At 44.6% G+C, this 15,657-nt stretch overlaps 1 protein-coding gene across 1 annotated transcript in view; it reads left to right on the top strand.

The window, feature by feature from the left end:
- Nucleotides 1-15,657, top strand: part of LOC120943338 (coronin-7-like) — a 268,405-nt gene that overhangs the window by 79,086 nt on the left and 173,662 nt on the right. The window contains exons 8-9 of the mRNA XM_040356578.1: nucleotides 2,960-3,046; nucleotides 6,671-6,753. Coding sequence (XP_040212512.1) covers nucleotides 2,960-3,046; nucleotides 6,671-6,753 — 170 coding nt within the window. The remainder of the gene's footprint in view (nucleotides 1-2,959; nucleotides 3,047-6,670; nucleotides 6,754-15,657) is intronic.

Genomic DNA, 15,657 nt, shown 5'->3' with positions numbered 1-15,657 from the left:
AAACTGAAGCCTGCGATGTCACCACTGTCCCCTCTTCCACGAAGCGTCCATCTTCCTTCCAGGTATCGCGGCTCCGGCGCTGTGATTGGTAGACATGTGCATTCGTTTTCGTTAGAATGCATTTTCGTCCGAAAATCAGGTTTTTTCGTTATCGTTTTAACAAACGATAACGAAAGTGCAAGAAACGAAAACCGAAAGATCCGACATAAAAAATGCTTTATTTTCGTTTTCGTTGCGGTAAAAATTCGATATAGAGAGATTCGACATTATAGGGAAAAGATTCGACATCATAGAGAAAAGATTTGACATCATAGAGAAATAATAGATTTGACATTACAGAGAATAGATTTCGATTTATGAGAAAATAGATTCGACATTATAGAGAATAGATTCGACATTATTACTAGTCATACAACATTAGAATTCTTGTAGGCGGAATATTCGAACGGAAATGTACGATTCGACGTAAAGTTTCGACGTTCCGTCGAATATTTTTTTGACCATTCGACAGAAACCAAGTATTATTGGATTTTCGGACGAAAGCTATTCCCCAACGAAAAACGAAATAAATCAAAACGATTTTCGGGAGTAACTAAATAAATTTATTTTCCAAACGAAAACGAAAAAAAGAAACGAAATATTCCAGTCTGCACATGTCTAGTGATTGGCTGTAGCCGCGATGACATCACGATCTCCTTTAGAAACGATACGCTCGCTGTTTCTAAAGTGCGCCTGTGCTGTTGTCTAAAGCGCATGCGCCGTAGACATTGGCGCTCGTCTCATTTGTAAACCTCCACGGTTTAGGAGATATTTCGAGCACCTACAGGTAAACCTTAAATCTAGCCTTACCTGTAGGCAGGGCTTTTTTTTCAGGGCAAGGGGTGCTGGGGTGTGCTGTAGGGTATTGATGCTCACTGCTGGGGGATCTATTCTAACTGGAGGGGACCAATTTTTGCAGGGGGGTCTACTTTTGCTGAGTAGGTCTATTGTTGCTGGTGGGGGACCTATTGTTGCTGGGGTGGGTCTTATGTTGCTGCAGGGGGTCAGTTGTTGCTGCAAGAGATCTACTGTTTAAGGAGGGGTCTATTGTTGATGACTGCAAGAGAGTCTATTAATGCTGGCTGTGCGGAGATCTGTTGATGCTGCCGGGAGTCTACTGTTGCTGGGGGGGGGGGGCATTTTGTTGTCGGTGATCCATTGTTGTTAGAGGGATCTATTGTTGCTGGCTGCAGCGGATCTATTTTACTGATTTTCTTGATATCATTACCAAATTCCATACAAATTTCTTAGCACCACAAAATTCTATTCGGTTCTGTATTGTCTAAAAGGGGGCGGTACTGGGAGGTTGGTATAGGATGGAACCAAGGGAAGGTGCTCGGAGGTGGGTAGGGGCAAGGAAGAGGGGTGACTCAGAAAGGGGGAGTTCCTGCACCTATTATCTGAGAAAAAAAGCCCTGCCTGTTGGTATAAGTGGTTGTAACGGGTTTGTGGCACATGAATGTTAAAGGAAGCCTGTACTGGAGAAGTGAAGAAACTTTCATAGCTGACCTCCCCTTCTGAAAAGTATTATTAACATTATAGAGGATTAATATAGCGCCAACTGTTTGCGCAGTGCTTTACAATGTTGGGGGGGGCAGTAGAATTACAATGCAGTTCAATACAGTAGGAATAGAAGGGCTCTGCTCATGGAGCTTACAATCTAAAGGGAGGGGGAGGTGGTACAAAAGGTACTAGCTGTGGGGTGGTGGTAAGCGTGGCCTCAGGCATGTTCGCAACTCCACGTGTCCGTGCCTGCCAGGAAGCTTACACTTCACAGCGCTAATCACCGACAGTGAGACATTTCCCGAACCGCGGCCGCACAGATTGTCTCATTACCTGTGATTACTGCTGAGAAGGGTCAGCTTCTTGATGTGCACATGGAGTTGCGAACGCGCATGAGCGCTTCCTTCATTTTCAGGGATCTCCTAAAGGTGGGCAGGGTAGGGGCTGAATGGACATACTGGGGCAGGGAGTTCCAGAGGATGGGAGAGGCATTCAGCTCTCTGACCCTTTTTTCTAAACTCTCAGACAAGCTTTATACATTTTTTATTTAAATAGATATAGAGAAGACTGCAGATAAACAGGTACAACTTGTGTAGGAGGATTTTTATTTCATTTCATATCATCTGATACCAGTCGCTTCAATGGGTGTATGTCGGGGTTTACAACCACTTTAAATCTGGAAATGTATTGGCCCAATTGAGGTGTTTCTAGGAAAATACCTCATTATAACCACACTGAAGTGTATAACCTTTTTTCACTTTTTGTTGCTTTCCCTGTCCACGTTAAATGGATGCCCCATCACTTCCTGTTCAGCGGGAACCAGCCAAAATTCGAACCATTAATGCGCTGGCTGAATGTACCACTTTGATCGATTTGATCAACTTGGGTACAACCAGCCTGCCGGATTCTCTTGCTTTTATCACCAGCGGCTGCTATAGCCATTAGCAATCATTGCTGTCTTCTCCCGGCGGGCACAGCTAGATTGGCTCCCATGCACAGCTGCACCAGATTCTGAGTGCTCCAGTTTTAGTAAATCAATCCCTGTGTCTTTATGGAGCTGGCTGTGTGCAAAGGGGCACAATCATGCCTGAACAGCAAAGACGTGATGTTCAGATGTCCACAAACTTGAAGCCATAGTGTAGCGTCCTCTGACAACCTACTGCACTGAATTCAGAGGGCTGTGAAGGCAATATGGCTGTGTGGCTGGATACAGTGGCTGCAACAATGTTGCCTGCAATAACTTAGTTATTGAGAAATACTATATATATATATATATATATATATATATATATATATATATATATATATATATATATATATATATATATATATATATATATATATATATATATTTAAAATATATTTAAAATATATTTTAGCACTTTTTCTGTATTAACATTGACTTACTTTCTTTCAGGATGCCCAGGGGCATGACAACAATAAAGACTCTCGAGTGCTGTGGACAAATTCCAACAACCATCTGGTAACATCTGGATTTAACCAGGTAGAGTGTTCCCCAAGGGCTCACTATCTTGCTGTCATCTTCTTTCTGTGTTATTGCTATAGGTCACTTGACATATACTGCTCCCTTCAGTGTTGTAGTTGTACCTCACCCATATTTGCCATACATTTGTTCTCAATAAAGTAAAATAAAGTATCCTTGAAGCAGCCCCTAACACTGGTCTCTCCTCTGCCTCAATATTGGACACCTAACCCCTAAAGCAAGTTCTTATAGCCCTTAAAGGGGGTTTTTATTTTCCAAATAGGTTCCTTTAACTACATGCCGACCAGCCGCCACAGTTCTACAGCGGCAGGTCGGCTCCCCTGCGCGAGAGCACATAGTATAACGTCACCTCGTAAAGCGGCCAGCTCGCTCGCTCCTGACTCCTGCGCGTCCCCTTCTCGCTCCTGACTCCCGCGTGCGCCCGGCGGTCGCAATCACCGCCGAGCACCCGCGATCGCTCGTTACAGAGCGGGGACCGGGAGCTGTGTGTGTAAACACACAGCTCCCGGTCCTGTCAGGGGAGAAATGTCTGACCGTCTGTTCATACAATGTATGAACAGCGATCAGCCATTTCCCCTAGTGAGGCCACCCCCCCCTACAGTTAGAACACACCCAGGGAACATACTTAAACCCTTCCCCGCCCCCTAGTTTTAACCCCTTCCCCTGCCAGTGGCATTTTTATAGTTATCAATGCATTTTTATAGCACTGATCGCTATAAAAATGCCAATGGTCCCAAAAATGTGTCAAAAGTGTCCGCCATAATGTCGCAGTACCGAAAAAAAATCGCTGATCGTCGCCATTACTAGTAAAAAAATAAAAATCTTAATAAAAATGCCATAAAACTACCCCTTATTTTGTAAACGCTATAACTTTTGCGCAAACCAATCAAACGATTATTGTGATTTTTTTTTTTTTACGAAGAATATGTAGAAGAATACGTATCGGCCTAAACTGAGGGAAAAAAAAAAGTTTTTTTTAATATATTTTTGGGGGATATTTATTATAGTAAAAAATATTCATTTTTTTCAAAATTGTCGCTCTATTTTTGTTTATAGTGCAAAAACTAAAAACCGCAAAGGTGATCAAATACCACCAAAATAAAGCTCTATTTGTGGTGAAAAAAGGACACCAATTTTGTTTGGGAGCCACGTCACACGACCGCGAAATTGTCAGTTAAAGCGACGCAGTGCCAAATCGCAAAAAGTGCTCTGGTCTTTGACCAGCAATATGGTCCGGGGCTTAAGTGGTTAAGCTAATGTGTGGTTGATTCACTTACCTTTTCCTTCGATTTCCCTTCTAAATTATTTGTTTTCTTTGTCTGAATTTCTCACTTCCTGTTTCTCCCCATCACCCGAGCCGTTCTGGTTGGGGGTTAGTCAGCCAGAACAGCTTACTGAGGAGGAACAGGAAGTGAGAAATTCAGACAAAGAAAACAAATAATTTAGAAGGGAAATCGAAGAAAAAGGTAAGTGAACCAACAATGCACTAGCTTAACCACTTAAGGACCGCCGCACGCCGATATACGTCGACAGAATGGCACGGCACAAAGGTGTACATGTACGTCCCCTTTAAGAACCTAGCCGTGGGTTGCGAGCGCGCCGCTGGCGGCGCGCTCACGACCCTGTTTGAAGCTCCGTGACCGTGCCCGCAGGACACGCGGACCCGATCGCCGCCAGTGTCCTGCGATCGGGTCACAGGAGCTGAAGAACGTGGAGAGGCGAGTGTAAGCAAACTTTCCGCGTTCCTCTCTGTGGCTTGTCACTGATCGTCTGTTCCCTGTCATAGGAAACGACGATCAGGGATGTCACACGTCCAGCCACACCCCTCTACAGTATGAAACACACAATGGGACACACTTAACCCCTTTAGCGCCCCCTAGTGGTTAACCCCCTTCACTGCCATTGTCATTTTCACAGTAATCGGTGCATTTTTATAGCACTTTTCGCTGTGAAAATGACAATGGTGCCAAAAATGTGTCAAAAGTGTCCAATGTATCCGCCATAATGTCGCAGTCACAAAAAAAACGCTGTTCGCCGCCATTACTAGTAAAAAAAAATATTAATAAAAATGCCATAAAACTATCCCCTATTTTGTAAACGATATGGCCCGGATTCACAAAGCACTTACGCAGACGTATCTCGAGATACGCCGGGTAAGTGTAAATATGCGCCGTCGTATCTATGTGCCGTGCCCATAAACTGAGATACGCCTGAAAATAGGCTTCATCCGACCGACGTAACTTTCCTACGCCGGCGTATCATGGGCGCATATTTACGCTGGCCGCAAGTGGCGCTCCCATTGATTTCCTATTCAAATATGGAAATGAGGGAGATACGTCGATTCACAAATGTACTTGCACCCGGCGCATAATTTACGCAGTTTGTGTAAGTCGTACGTCTGGCGTAAAGTTATTCCCCATATATGAGGCGCAACTCATGCTAAGGTATGGACCAGGGAACACAGCCGTCGTATTTTACGTTGTTTACGTTGTACATGAATAGGGCTGGGCGTAGGTTACGTTCACGTCGTAGGCAGTAATCCATTGTATCTTAGGGAGTAGTTCCGACGTGATTCTGAGCATGCGCACTGGGATACGTCCACGGGACCGCGCATGCGCCGTTCGTTTTAAGTACTTGTATGGCACTCGGCCCATCATTTGCATGGGGTCACGCCTCATTAGCATGGCTCATGCCCACTTCCACCTACGACGGCTTACGCCGAGGGAACCCAGCGCAGTTTGGGAGGAAAGTGCTTTGTGAATTCGGTGCTTGCCTCTCTGTGCTACGTCGGCGTAGCGTAGCGTCGGCCTAAATATGTGCCAATGTATGTAAATCTGGGCCTATAAATTTTGCGCAAACCAATCGAACCAAAACCAATCGATAAACGCTTATTGCGATTTTTTTTTAATCAAAAATATGTAGAAGAATATGTATCGGCCTGAACCGAGGAAAAAAATTCTAGCAAAAAGTCCAAAATTTCGCATTTTTAAATTTTTTTTTTCTTTTTTTAAATTGTCGCTCTATTTTTGTGTATAGCGCAAAAAAGAAAAACTGCAGAGGTGATCAAACACCACCAAAACAAAGCTCTATTTGTGGGAAAAAAAGGACGCCCATTTTGTTTGGGAGCCACGTTACACGACCACGCAATTGTCAGTTAAAGCGACACAGTGCCGAATCGCAAAAAGTGGCCTGGTCCTTTACCTGCATAATGGTCCGGGGCTTAAGCGGTTAAAGGAACCTATTTAGAAAATAAAAAAACGAACCTTTACAACCCCTTTAATACTAAAAATGTATAGCTGAACTAAACCCATTGGTTTAACAGTTCTACTTTCAGCATGCTGGGAATGCTGTCACATTGGCTTGTGCTCTCAACCAAACTGTCAAACCATCCAATGGCTGGAGTCATAACTGATCACATGTGCAGCAACATGGCAGTTGAAGATCAAATAGAGGCCAAGATGGCAGCTTCCCTGGCTGAAAAGGATAGAGGGTTTAGTTCCGCTTTAACCCGCAGCTGACACTCATGTGTCTATTGAGGATCTCTGTCTCTGATGAAGAATAAGCTCTGAAAAAAGCTATCCATATTCCAAACATTTTATCTCATTCTGTCATTTCTCTCATTAGGTCAGAGAGAGAGAGTTGCTGCTGTGGGATCTTCGTAGTTTCAGCCGACCTGTGACTTCTTTCTCACTGGATGCCTCCTCAGGGTAGGAATATTTCTTCTAATTCTCATTTTGCTGAATTTTAGTATTTTGGAGATTTCATGATCCATGATGAGCAGCAAAATAACATGAAACCAAACGCTGTTTAACGCTGGATCCCCCAGAAGTCACCTTTCCTCTGCTCCCCCACCACTTTGTTCAGCCACTGAGAACAAAGAAGATATCTGGTGGCATGTGTCTCACTCCTCTTCCTCATTTGTACTGCCTTCTTGCTTGATGATTGGCCCAGTGCTGTCACATTAAGGCAGGGAGAAATTCAGCCCCACCTGTATGCTATGATCAGAGCTTACCCAACCTGTCTTTCCTTGTTTCCAGTGGCTGAACAGAGCTTGAAGGGCAACAAAAGCAAGGATAGTGTATTCAGGGATTGGGACTTTTAGGCTTCATTTCCACTGGCGTTTTTACAGCCACTTTTCTGAGCGTTTTTTACAGCTTAAAAACGCCTGTCCATGTTATTCTATGGCATCATGCCCACATAGGCGTTTTTGAGCTGCAAATGGCATAGGCGTTTTTGACATGTAAAAAAACTGCGGGACCAGGGCGTTCTGTGGCTCCAGCAACAGAGCTGTAAAAATGCCAGGCATTAAAAAACGCTCAAAAACGCGCTCAAAAACGCTACCGCGGCGTTTTTGAGCTCCAGCTCACAAAAAAAAACATGGACAGGCGTTTTTAAGCTTTAAAAAAGGCTAACATAAGTGGCTGTAAAAACGCCAGTGGAAATGAAGCCTTAAAAAGAACCTGGCGCTTTTCATGCATATATGGATAATGAACACGATGAGTGCCTTTTGGCTTTAAAGATGCATCTCGAAAAACATTATACTTCAAAACTCTGATGAAGTGTTAGATAGGAACTTCAGTCCCCTGTAATGTTGGCTCCTACCCCCCCCCCTCCCCCATGTGGCATGTGCCAGTGTTAATTTTGGCAGCAAATTTCGTTTTAGTCTTAGCATTTTAGTCTCCTGCAATTTGTTTTAGTCATATTTAGTCTACTAAATCTCCAGTAGATTTTAGTCTGACTCTCCTGTAGTCCAAGGGAGAGGGCGAGCACGACACTCCACACCAGGGAGAAAGCCTCACATTACTGTGTCGAGTTACAGACAGAAGAACAGGAAGTGAGGATTTCTCAGAAGAAATAAGGACATTTTAAAAGCAAAATGGAAGGATGAGGTAAGTGAAGGAGGACTGCACTAAGGTAAAGGAAGCTATTTAGGAAAAAAATTGTACCTTTACAACCCCTTTAAGGCTCCATTCACACATGAATCAGGCCCACCTGTCTTTTTTTCAGGACACTTCATTCACCTCTATGGAGCGACGGATGTCAATGGTGACATGTCCGCTGACATCCGCTGCTATCTGATCTAATCTGTTCCGCCAAATCCATAGAGTAGAGCAGGGCTCAGACAGGTCCGTCTCTGCATAGTGAGTGGAGACAGACCTGTCATCCGCCTGCTCAGCGGAGATCAACAGATCGATCCCTGCAGAGCAGTCCGTCAAAAAGGACGTGCCCTGTGTGAAAGGGGCCTAACGCTGACTTTGGAGTGCAACTTTGACGAATCTTTGGATGGGTGCAACTTGGATATGACTTTGGCATTTGACCAGTGAGTTGCATTGTATAACTATCAAGTATGACTTAACTTTTGAGGGTTAAAGCGGAGGTCCACCCGAAAAATAAATATTAAAAGCCAGCAGCTACAAATACTGCAGCTGCTGACTTTTAATATATGGACACTAAGGCCTCGTACACACGACCGAACATGTTTGCTGAAACTGGTCCGCGGACCAGTTTCCGCGGACATGTTCGGTCGTCTGTACGGCCGACCGGGCCGGATTGCCGGCCGAGCGGACAGGTTTCCAGCAGACAAATGTTTCTTGGCATGCTAAGAAACATGTCCGCTGGAAGCCTGTCCGTCGGACATGTTCAGTCGTCTGTATGACTTACCGGACATGTCCGCTCGGCCGAAAGCCCTCGCATGCGTCGACGTGATTCGACGCATGCGTGGAAGCATTGACCTTCCAGGGTCGCGCACGTCGCCGCGTCATCGGCGCGGCCACGTCACCGCGTATCCTGTCCGCGGGGAATTTGGTCTGATGGTGTGTACAGCCATCAGACCAAATGATCCCAGCGGACATGTCCGATGAAAACGGTCCGCGGACCGTTTTCATCGGACAGGACCCGTCGTGTGTACGAGGCCTTACCGGTTCAGGGCGCCCGTGATGTCGGCAGCCGAAGCCGATCTGTCCGTCGGCTCTCGGGTGCTGCCGCCCCCATCCTCGGTATGGGAATCGGGAGCCTTGCGGCTTCACTTCTTGGATCCCTACTGCGCATGCACGAGTCGCGCTACACATTTGGTCCCTGTGTCTCCCAGAAGACAGCGGGGGAGGACAGAGTAGGCACCGGAAGTGGTGTAGGTCACCGCGATCACCGCGGTGATCTATGCCAGGAAGTGGGAGCAAATACCTGTATTAGACAGGTATCTGCTCCTCCCTCCCCCCTGAAAGGTGCCAAATGTGACACCAGAGGGGGGGGAGGATTCCGAAAAGTGGAAGTTCAATTTTTGGGTGGAACTCCACTTTTTTTTTTTTTATCTTAAAGTCTGTCGTGCTTAAGTTGCCTGAAAGTCAGACGAAAGTAGCGCATGAACAACTTTGAAGTTGCTGCAACTTAAAGTGGAGGTTCACCCTAAAACAATTATCTAACATTACATCCAGCATACTAACGACATGTAAAGTATGCTGTTTTTTTTTCTCTCCGTACATACCGTTTAATTGTTATTTTGACCCAGGCTTCCGGGTTCTAATTCCCGCGGGACTGGGCGTTCCTTTTGAAAGCTTAGCTGATTGACGTCTGGTGAAAATCTTCCCATGGCGCATAAAGCGCGTCACCAGTTTTCCGTAAATAGCTGACCTGCGAGTCGGCGCTATACGGCGCCTGCGCCCGCCATGTAGATAGGGTTGCCACCTTTTCTTCGAGCCAAACCCGAACACTTTAGCGGCACAGGGCACATTTTTTTTCGTAGTATACACAATCGGATAATAAAAGACATGGGGCACCTTTGGGTGCCTCAAGGACAGTGGTATTGCAGCGAGCTGCGGCAAACAGTGGGTGTGGCCAAACTGCTCTTGCTGACATCGTGGCTCCCCCTCAGTGATGCCAAACCTGCCCCCAGACAGCGGCCCGCATCTCCCGAATGGCAACAGACTTTTGTGTGACTACCTCAGTTACTTGGGGAGCCACAGCCCAGTCTAAATAATGTGTCCGGGTTTCAGGCAGACTGAAACCCGGACACAAGATCCCAAACCCGAACTGTCCGGGTGAATCCTGGACAGGTGGCAACCCTACGTGTAGAGCTGACTGCGCAGGCGCCATATAGAGCCGACTCGCATGTCGGCTATTTACGGAAAACTGGTGACGCGCTTTATGCGCCATGGGAAGATTTTTTCCAGACGTCAATCAGCTAAGCTTTCAATTGGAACGTCCAGTCCCGTGGGAATCAAAACCCGGAAGCCTGGGCGAAAATAACAATTAAACGGTATGTACGGAGAAAAAAAAAAAATACCAGCATACTTTACATGTCGTTAGTATGCTGGATGTAATGTTAGATAATTGTTTTAGGGTGAACCTCCACTTTAAGTCACACAGATATGAATGGTTCATGAATGAACCATTGGAAAACATGGAAAATGGCTCGTCATGCAACTTTGATGTCCAAAGTTGCATGACAAGTCGCACAAGTATGAATGGAGCCTTATTGGGTGATAGTCCGCTTAAATGGTCATAATTACAGCTGCACTGCTGGCCAACTGGATGACCTGCGTATGAACATTTTAGAATGAAGGTGCGTTTGGGGGCAACAGGATTTTATTTGTTCTGTCATAGGACACTACGAAGAAGTTTTTATAAAATAATACATTTTATTGTATACAAATAGTTTATAGCACAATTCAGAAAGACCATACAATTTATACAGTAATGTCCCTCTTGACGGTTACTACCCTTACTTCTACCAGGGAAGCTACTCCAGAGAAGGTACCTATGTGTAGGCCGTCTAACTTGACATGTCTTGTGGTTTTCCGCTTCTTCAGTGCTTCATTCCCTCTGTCCTCCTGAAGAAGCGTAAAAAGCGTGAAACATGTCAAGTTACAGATAAAATCCTGTTGCCCCAACCCACCTACACTTTTTCCAATACTATTTAGGATGTGGGTACCTGTACATCAGTAAAGTTTTTCTCTGAGCAATTCTCTAAATTCTCCATCCCCTCCAGTTGTTACTCTTGATTTATATCAGCTGTTTTCCGTTCACACGGTGACATCCTCGAAGCAAACTTTGTCCACCCGGTGATCTTGACCTTTCTCTGCTGTCATAAACCTCTCTGTTTTTATGGCTTTGTGATGTATTGTAATCTCATAAACAATTTTATAATTACCGTTAATGATTGATTCTATTTACCACGAAAGAGGAACTTTATTAATTTGCGCAACTCTGTCAATTCTTTGTTTATCCATCGTCATTGAAAGCGTACAGGGTGTGTTAGATGTAACCTAATAATGTTTTGTTAGATTTTTCACTGCCCTTGGTGATATGCGAAGTGGTCTGTTGCTGTAGATACTATTAATTCACTTTTCAGCAATGTAGTCCGGTTACCTTCTAAAAGCGGATATGAATGGCTGTAAAGTTGAACTCGGAACAGATATAAAAGACAAATGAATTCAGCACAATAATTATTAAAGTGTTACTAAAGCCACAACAGTAAAATCCGTATGTATATATGCAGTAAAGCATGCTTGCTATACACACTGTGGAATCTAAGGGGTTAATCCTCTGCATTGTGTAAAAAGGCTGTTTGATCCGATCTTGTCTGATCTTCTCCTCCTTTTACTGTCCCCAATCAATTTCCTGATAGGTACTACAGAGCCTTGGGGGCACTCTGCACATGCTCAGTTTGGTGTGTATTGCTAGAGCGTTGTTTGTTTGTTTAGGGGAGGGTGCATGTGATCAGCACAGGACCAATCAGCACTGTCCAGACAGAAAGTCAGGGGTCACGCAGCCTCATAGGCAGTGCCGGCCCAAGACATTGTGCTGCCTGGGACCAAGAATGAAATGCTGCCCCCCCCAAAAAAAAAATCACGCCCACCAAAAGGCCCCCACATTCATTATTTTATATCATGATAACTAAAGGGGACCTGTCGTGGCTCTATACATGTATAAAGGAGTATAAAGAGGACCTGTCATGGCTCTATACATGTATAAAGGAGTATAAAATGACCTGTCGGGGCTCTATACATGTGTAAAAGGACGTGTCATGGCTCTATACATGTATATATAAATGTTCTGCCCACCCGCTCCTGTCACCACTAACAGCAGCGGCGCCAGGCTCCTCGCAGGCAGTGGCGCCTGCCTGCTCACTTGCTGACTGCTCTAACCCCCCCCCCCCTCTGCGAGTGTCTTCACAGGCAGCCCAGGGCCGTGCTCCTCACATGCAGCGGAGCGTGCTGGCGGGCGTCAAAAGTGCCGCCTGGTACCCATGGTACCACCCGGTCCCATTGTAGGGCCGGACCTGCTCGTAGGACAGTCAACGAGAATGAAAACTTCTCCTACAAGCTTTAACTTGCTCAGCCAGACATTGATAGAAGTCATAAGACTGCTGTATACTGCTGATGAGAAAAAGAAAAAGGGGCGAGGCTTTAAATGAAGAACGCAGTCAGTTAAAAGGATTAAATTGATTTTGAAAATGGTACATACTAGTATTTGATATCATAGTATAGTTTGTCTATATACATATGTAAACATATAAAAAAAAACATGGTAGTACATAACAGTGGAGAGAGATTGTAGCTACACCACCTATTGGACTTCCTATTACATGTAAAAATAATTGTCATAATTGGCAAAGAGTTCATATAAACATGGTAATATTGAAAATGGGCACATAATGGGTTTAACTACTTAAGCCCCAGACCATATGGCTGGCCGATTCGGCACTGCGTCGCTTTAACTGACAATTGCGCGGTCGTGCGACGTGGCTCCCAAACAAAATTGGCATCCTTCTTTCCCACAAATAGAGCTTTCTTTTGGTGGTATTTGATCACCTCTGTGGTTTTTATTTTTTGCGCTAAAAACAAAAATAGAGCAACAATTTTGAAAAAAGAAAATATATTTTTTACTTTTTGCTATAATAAATATCCCCCAAAAAAATTGGCCCGGGCAGGAAGGGGGTGAAAATGCCCGATATGGAAGTGGTTAAATATCACCCCTGTCTATAGGCCTCCTGTAGTCTCCCTCCACCCCACCCCGCACAGCACAACTCTTTGCGTTTTTGCGTTTGAGATGAAGGGGCAAGAAAACTATTCAAGCTCTAATGTTTGGATTGACAGCATAGTGCAAAAGAGCGTGTTGATAGGAGGAAAGAGCAAAGGGATGACCTAATCCGTGTTCTGCTTATTCTTCACTATCAAGTCACAGGGTGAGGCAGTTCCTTGACCAAGCTGAATGCATAAACTGCACTGGAGAAAAGAGTGGTCCGGGGCCTAATGCCGCGTACACACGATAATTTTTCAGCATGTCCAAAAAACAAAGTTTTCCCAACTTCATCATTAAAACGACGTTGCCCACACACCATCATTTTAAAAAAATGCTCTAGCAAAGCGTGGTGACGTAAAACACGTACGACGGCACTATAAAGGGGAAGTTCCATTCGTCTTTGGGCTGCTTTAGCCGATTCCGTGTTGGTAAAAGACGATTCGCGCTTTTCCATCTTTTACAGCGTGATGAATGTGCTTACTCCATTACGAACGGTAGTTTTACCAGAATGAGCGCTCCCGTCTCATAACTTGCTTCTGAGCATGCGCGTGTTTTTTACGTCGTTTTAGCCCACACACGATCATTTTTTACAACCCGAAAAATGACATTGTTTAAAACGACGTTAAAAAATGCAGCATGCTCGAAAAAAAATTTTGTCGTTTTTCAGAACCTGAAAAATGATGTGTAGCCCACACACGATCATTTTAAATAAGGTTTTTTAAAAACAACGTTTTTTTCATGCAGAAAAATGATCGTGTGTATGCGGCATAAGTGTCCCACTTTGTAATCAATAGATTCTAAGCATTGTGACAGGAAGTCAGGTAAATCTGTGGGTGTTGTCACAGACGGGAGATACATTTCTGCCTTGTTTAGACAATACACCAATTGTTATTAGGCGTCGGCTGCAAAAGTAGCCATAAAAGGTTTAGGGCGTTGGAAAACTTCAGCTGTTCAGAATAAGGCAATTAAGGCCTCTATAAGTAATCCAGAGGATTACCACTGAATTGCTGCATCCTGAGGCTTTCTGAGTGAAGGAGAGCAGTAACTGAAAGTCTTCTGAGGAGGTGATTGATTTTTCTGTGTGATAAAAATCAAAAAGAGACGATTGTTTTTCTGCTGTATGACCAGCAGTGTCTGCCCAGCACTAGGCTGTGCCAGACTCCCTAGATAGGTTCCTGTGTGGTGAAGATAGACGCCCAAAGTGGCCAGGGTTTATTTTATGTTTGATTTTGTTTATGCTGTTTGGATGCTTGCACTTGTTTCCAACAAGATGGAAGACAAAACCCAAATCATTGTTTTCAACCGTCTTCGACTGCCTGTCTGTATAAATTCAGTGTGTAGTGAACCCATCCAAGGGGTCACACACCCCACTACCGAGCTAACCCCTTACAGCATGCAATCTGCTTTCTTGATCTTTTTTTTTTTTATTATTCATTTTCTTTTTTTCCTGTTGACCTTGATGGGTTTTTTTTTCAAGTTTTACTCCATTTTCCTGTCCTGACACAATGTACCAGAATGGATTTTTCTTTCCATTGTCTAACACAGAGATACTACAACGCATGAAAGACAGAAATGGGTTGGGCGGATTGTGGTGTGTTGCCCAATAGAAAATCCACACAAAATATTTTTATTGCCCGGCAGTTATGTATTTCATTAAGAAGGAATGGGAACATCATGAAATGATGGTTAACCTCATAGGAGGGCTCTCATCCAAGAATCCGTTTTTTTTTTTCTTCTTCTTCTTCTGAAGGCACAGAAATTATGGGGTATTTGATACACATTCCCCATCTTGACCTCTCAGTCAAACAAAAAAAAAGCACACCAATTACTTGAAGCAAGCCTACAAATATTTAGCTTTATTTCTTAGGAAGGGAGCTACACGGGACGCTCATATCTGCCATGTTTCACAACACGGGAAGCAGTACTGCATGGAGTCTGTGTATGTTGGGCATTGTACAAACATATTTCTGCTACTTAAAGTGAAAGTGTAGGAAGACAGTGAATACACATTTATAATACATAAGTGTGTACTGTGTTAGCTGAAAATAAAAAATACATTATAATCCTGTTTAGAAAGAGATCTGACCCAGACAGCCCTATCCGACAACCCAGCCAGATTCAGCTTCACTGTTCTCTATTTCAATTAAAGCAATTCTGCTTGATCAAGGACTGTCCCCGGCTGTAACTGGATAGTGATGGAGCAGCAACACACTGATCAGGTCATTGTGCTCTTTCTCCCTATCAGGTAGCTTCCTGTCAGGCCCGTCGCTACAGGACAGGCAAAACAAACAATTGCTTGGGGCCCTGAGCTGGCCTGGGGCCCCCCAACTTCCCCCTCCCAGGCTGTAGCGTGGCCAAGCTCCTTTTCCTTCCTCCTGGAGTCCTGTCAGTCCGGCTGGGTACCGCGTGGTACATGAGATTGTTTCCTGTCCCCGGCCGGACTGACAGGAAGTGCACACTGAATGCTCACTTCCTTTCAGTCCGGCCGGGAACACAGGAAACTGAATCTCCTGTACCGTGCGGTACCCGGCCCGGGCACTATCTGATAGGGGACTGGGGACCCATAATGATAGAACACCAGACTAAGAGGA

The sequence above is a fragment of the Rana temporaria genome, chromosome 6 (genome assembly GCF_905171775.1).
Source record: "Rana temporaria chromosome 6, aRanTem1.1, whole genome shotgun sequence".
In the NCBI taxonomy this organism is placed as follows: Eukaryota; Metazoa; Chordata; class Amphibia; order Anura; family Ranidae; genus Rana; species Rana temporaria.
Note: the sequence above shows the minus strand (reverse complement) of the source record. Positions and strands in the feature narration are given on the sequence as shown.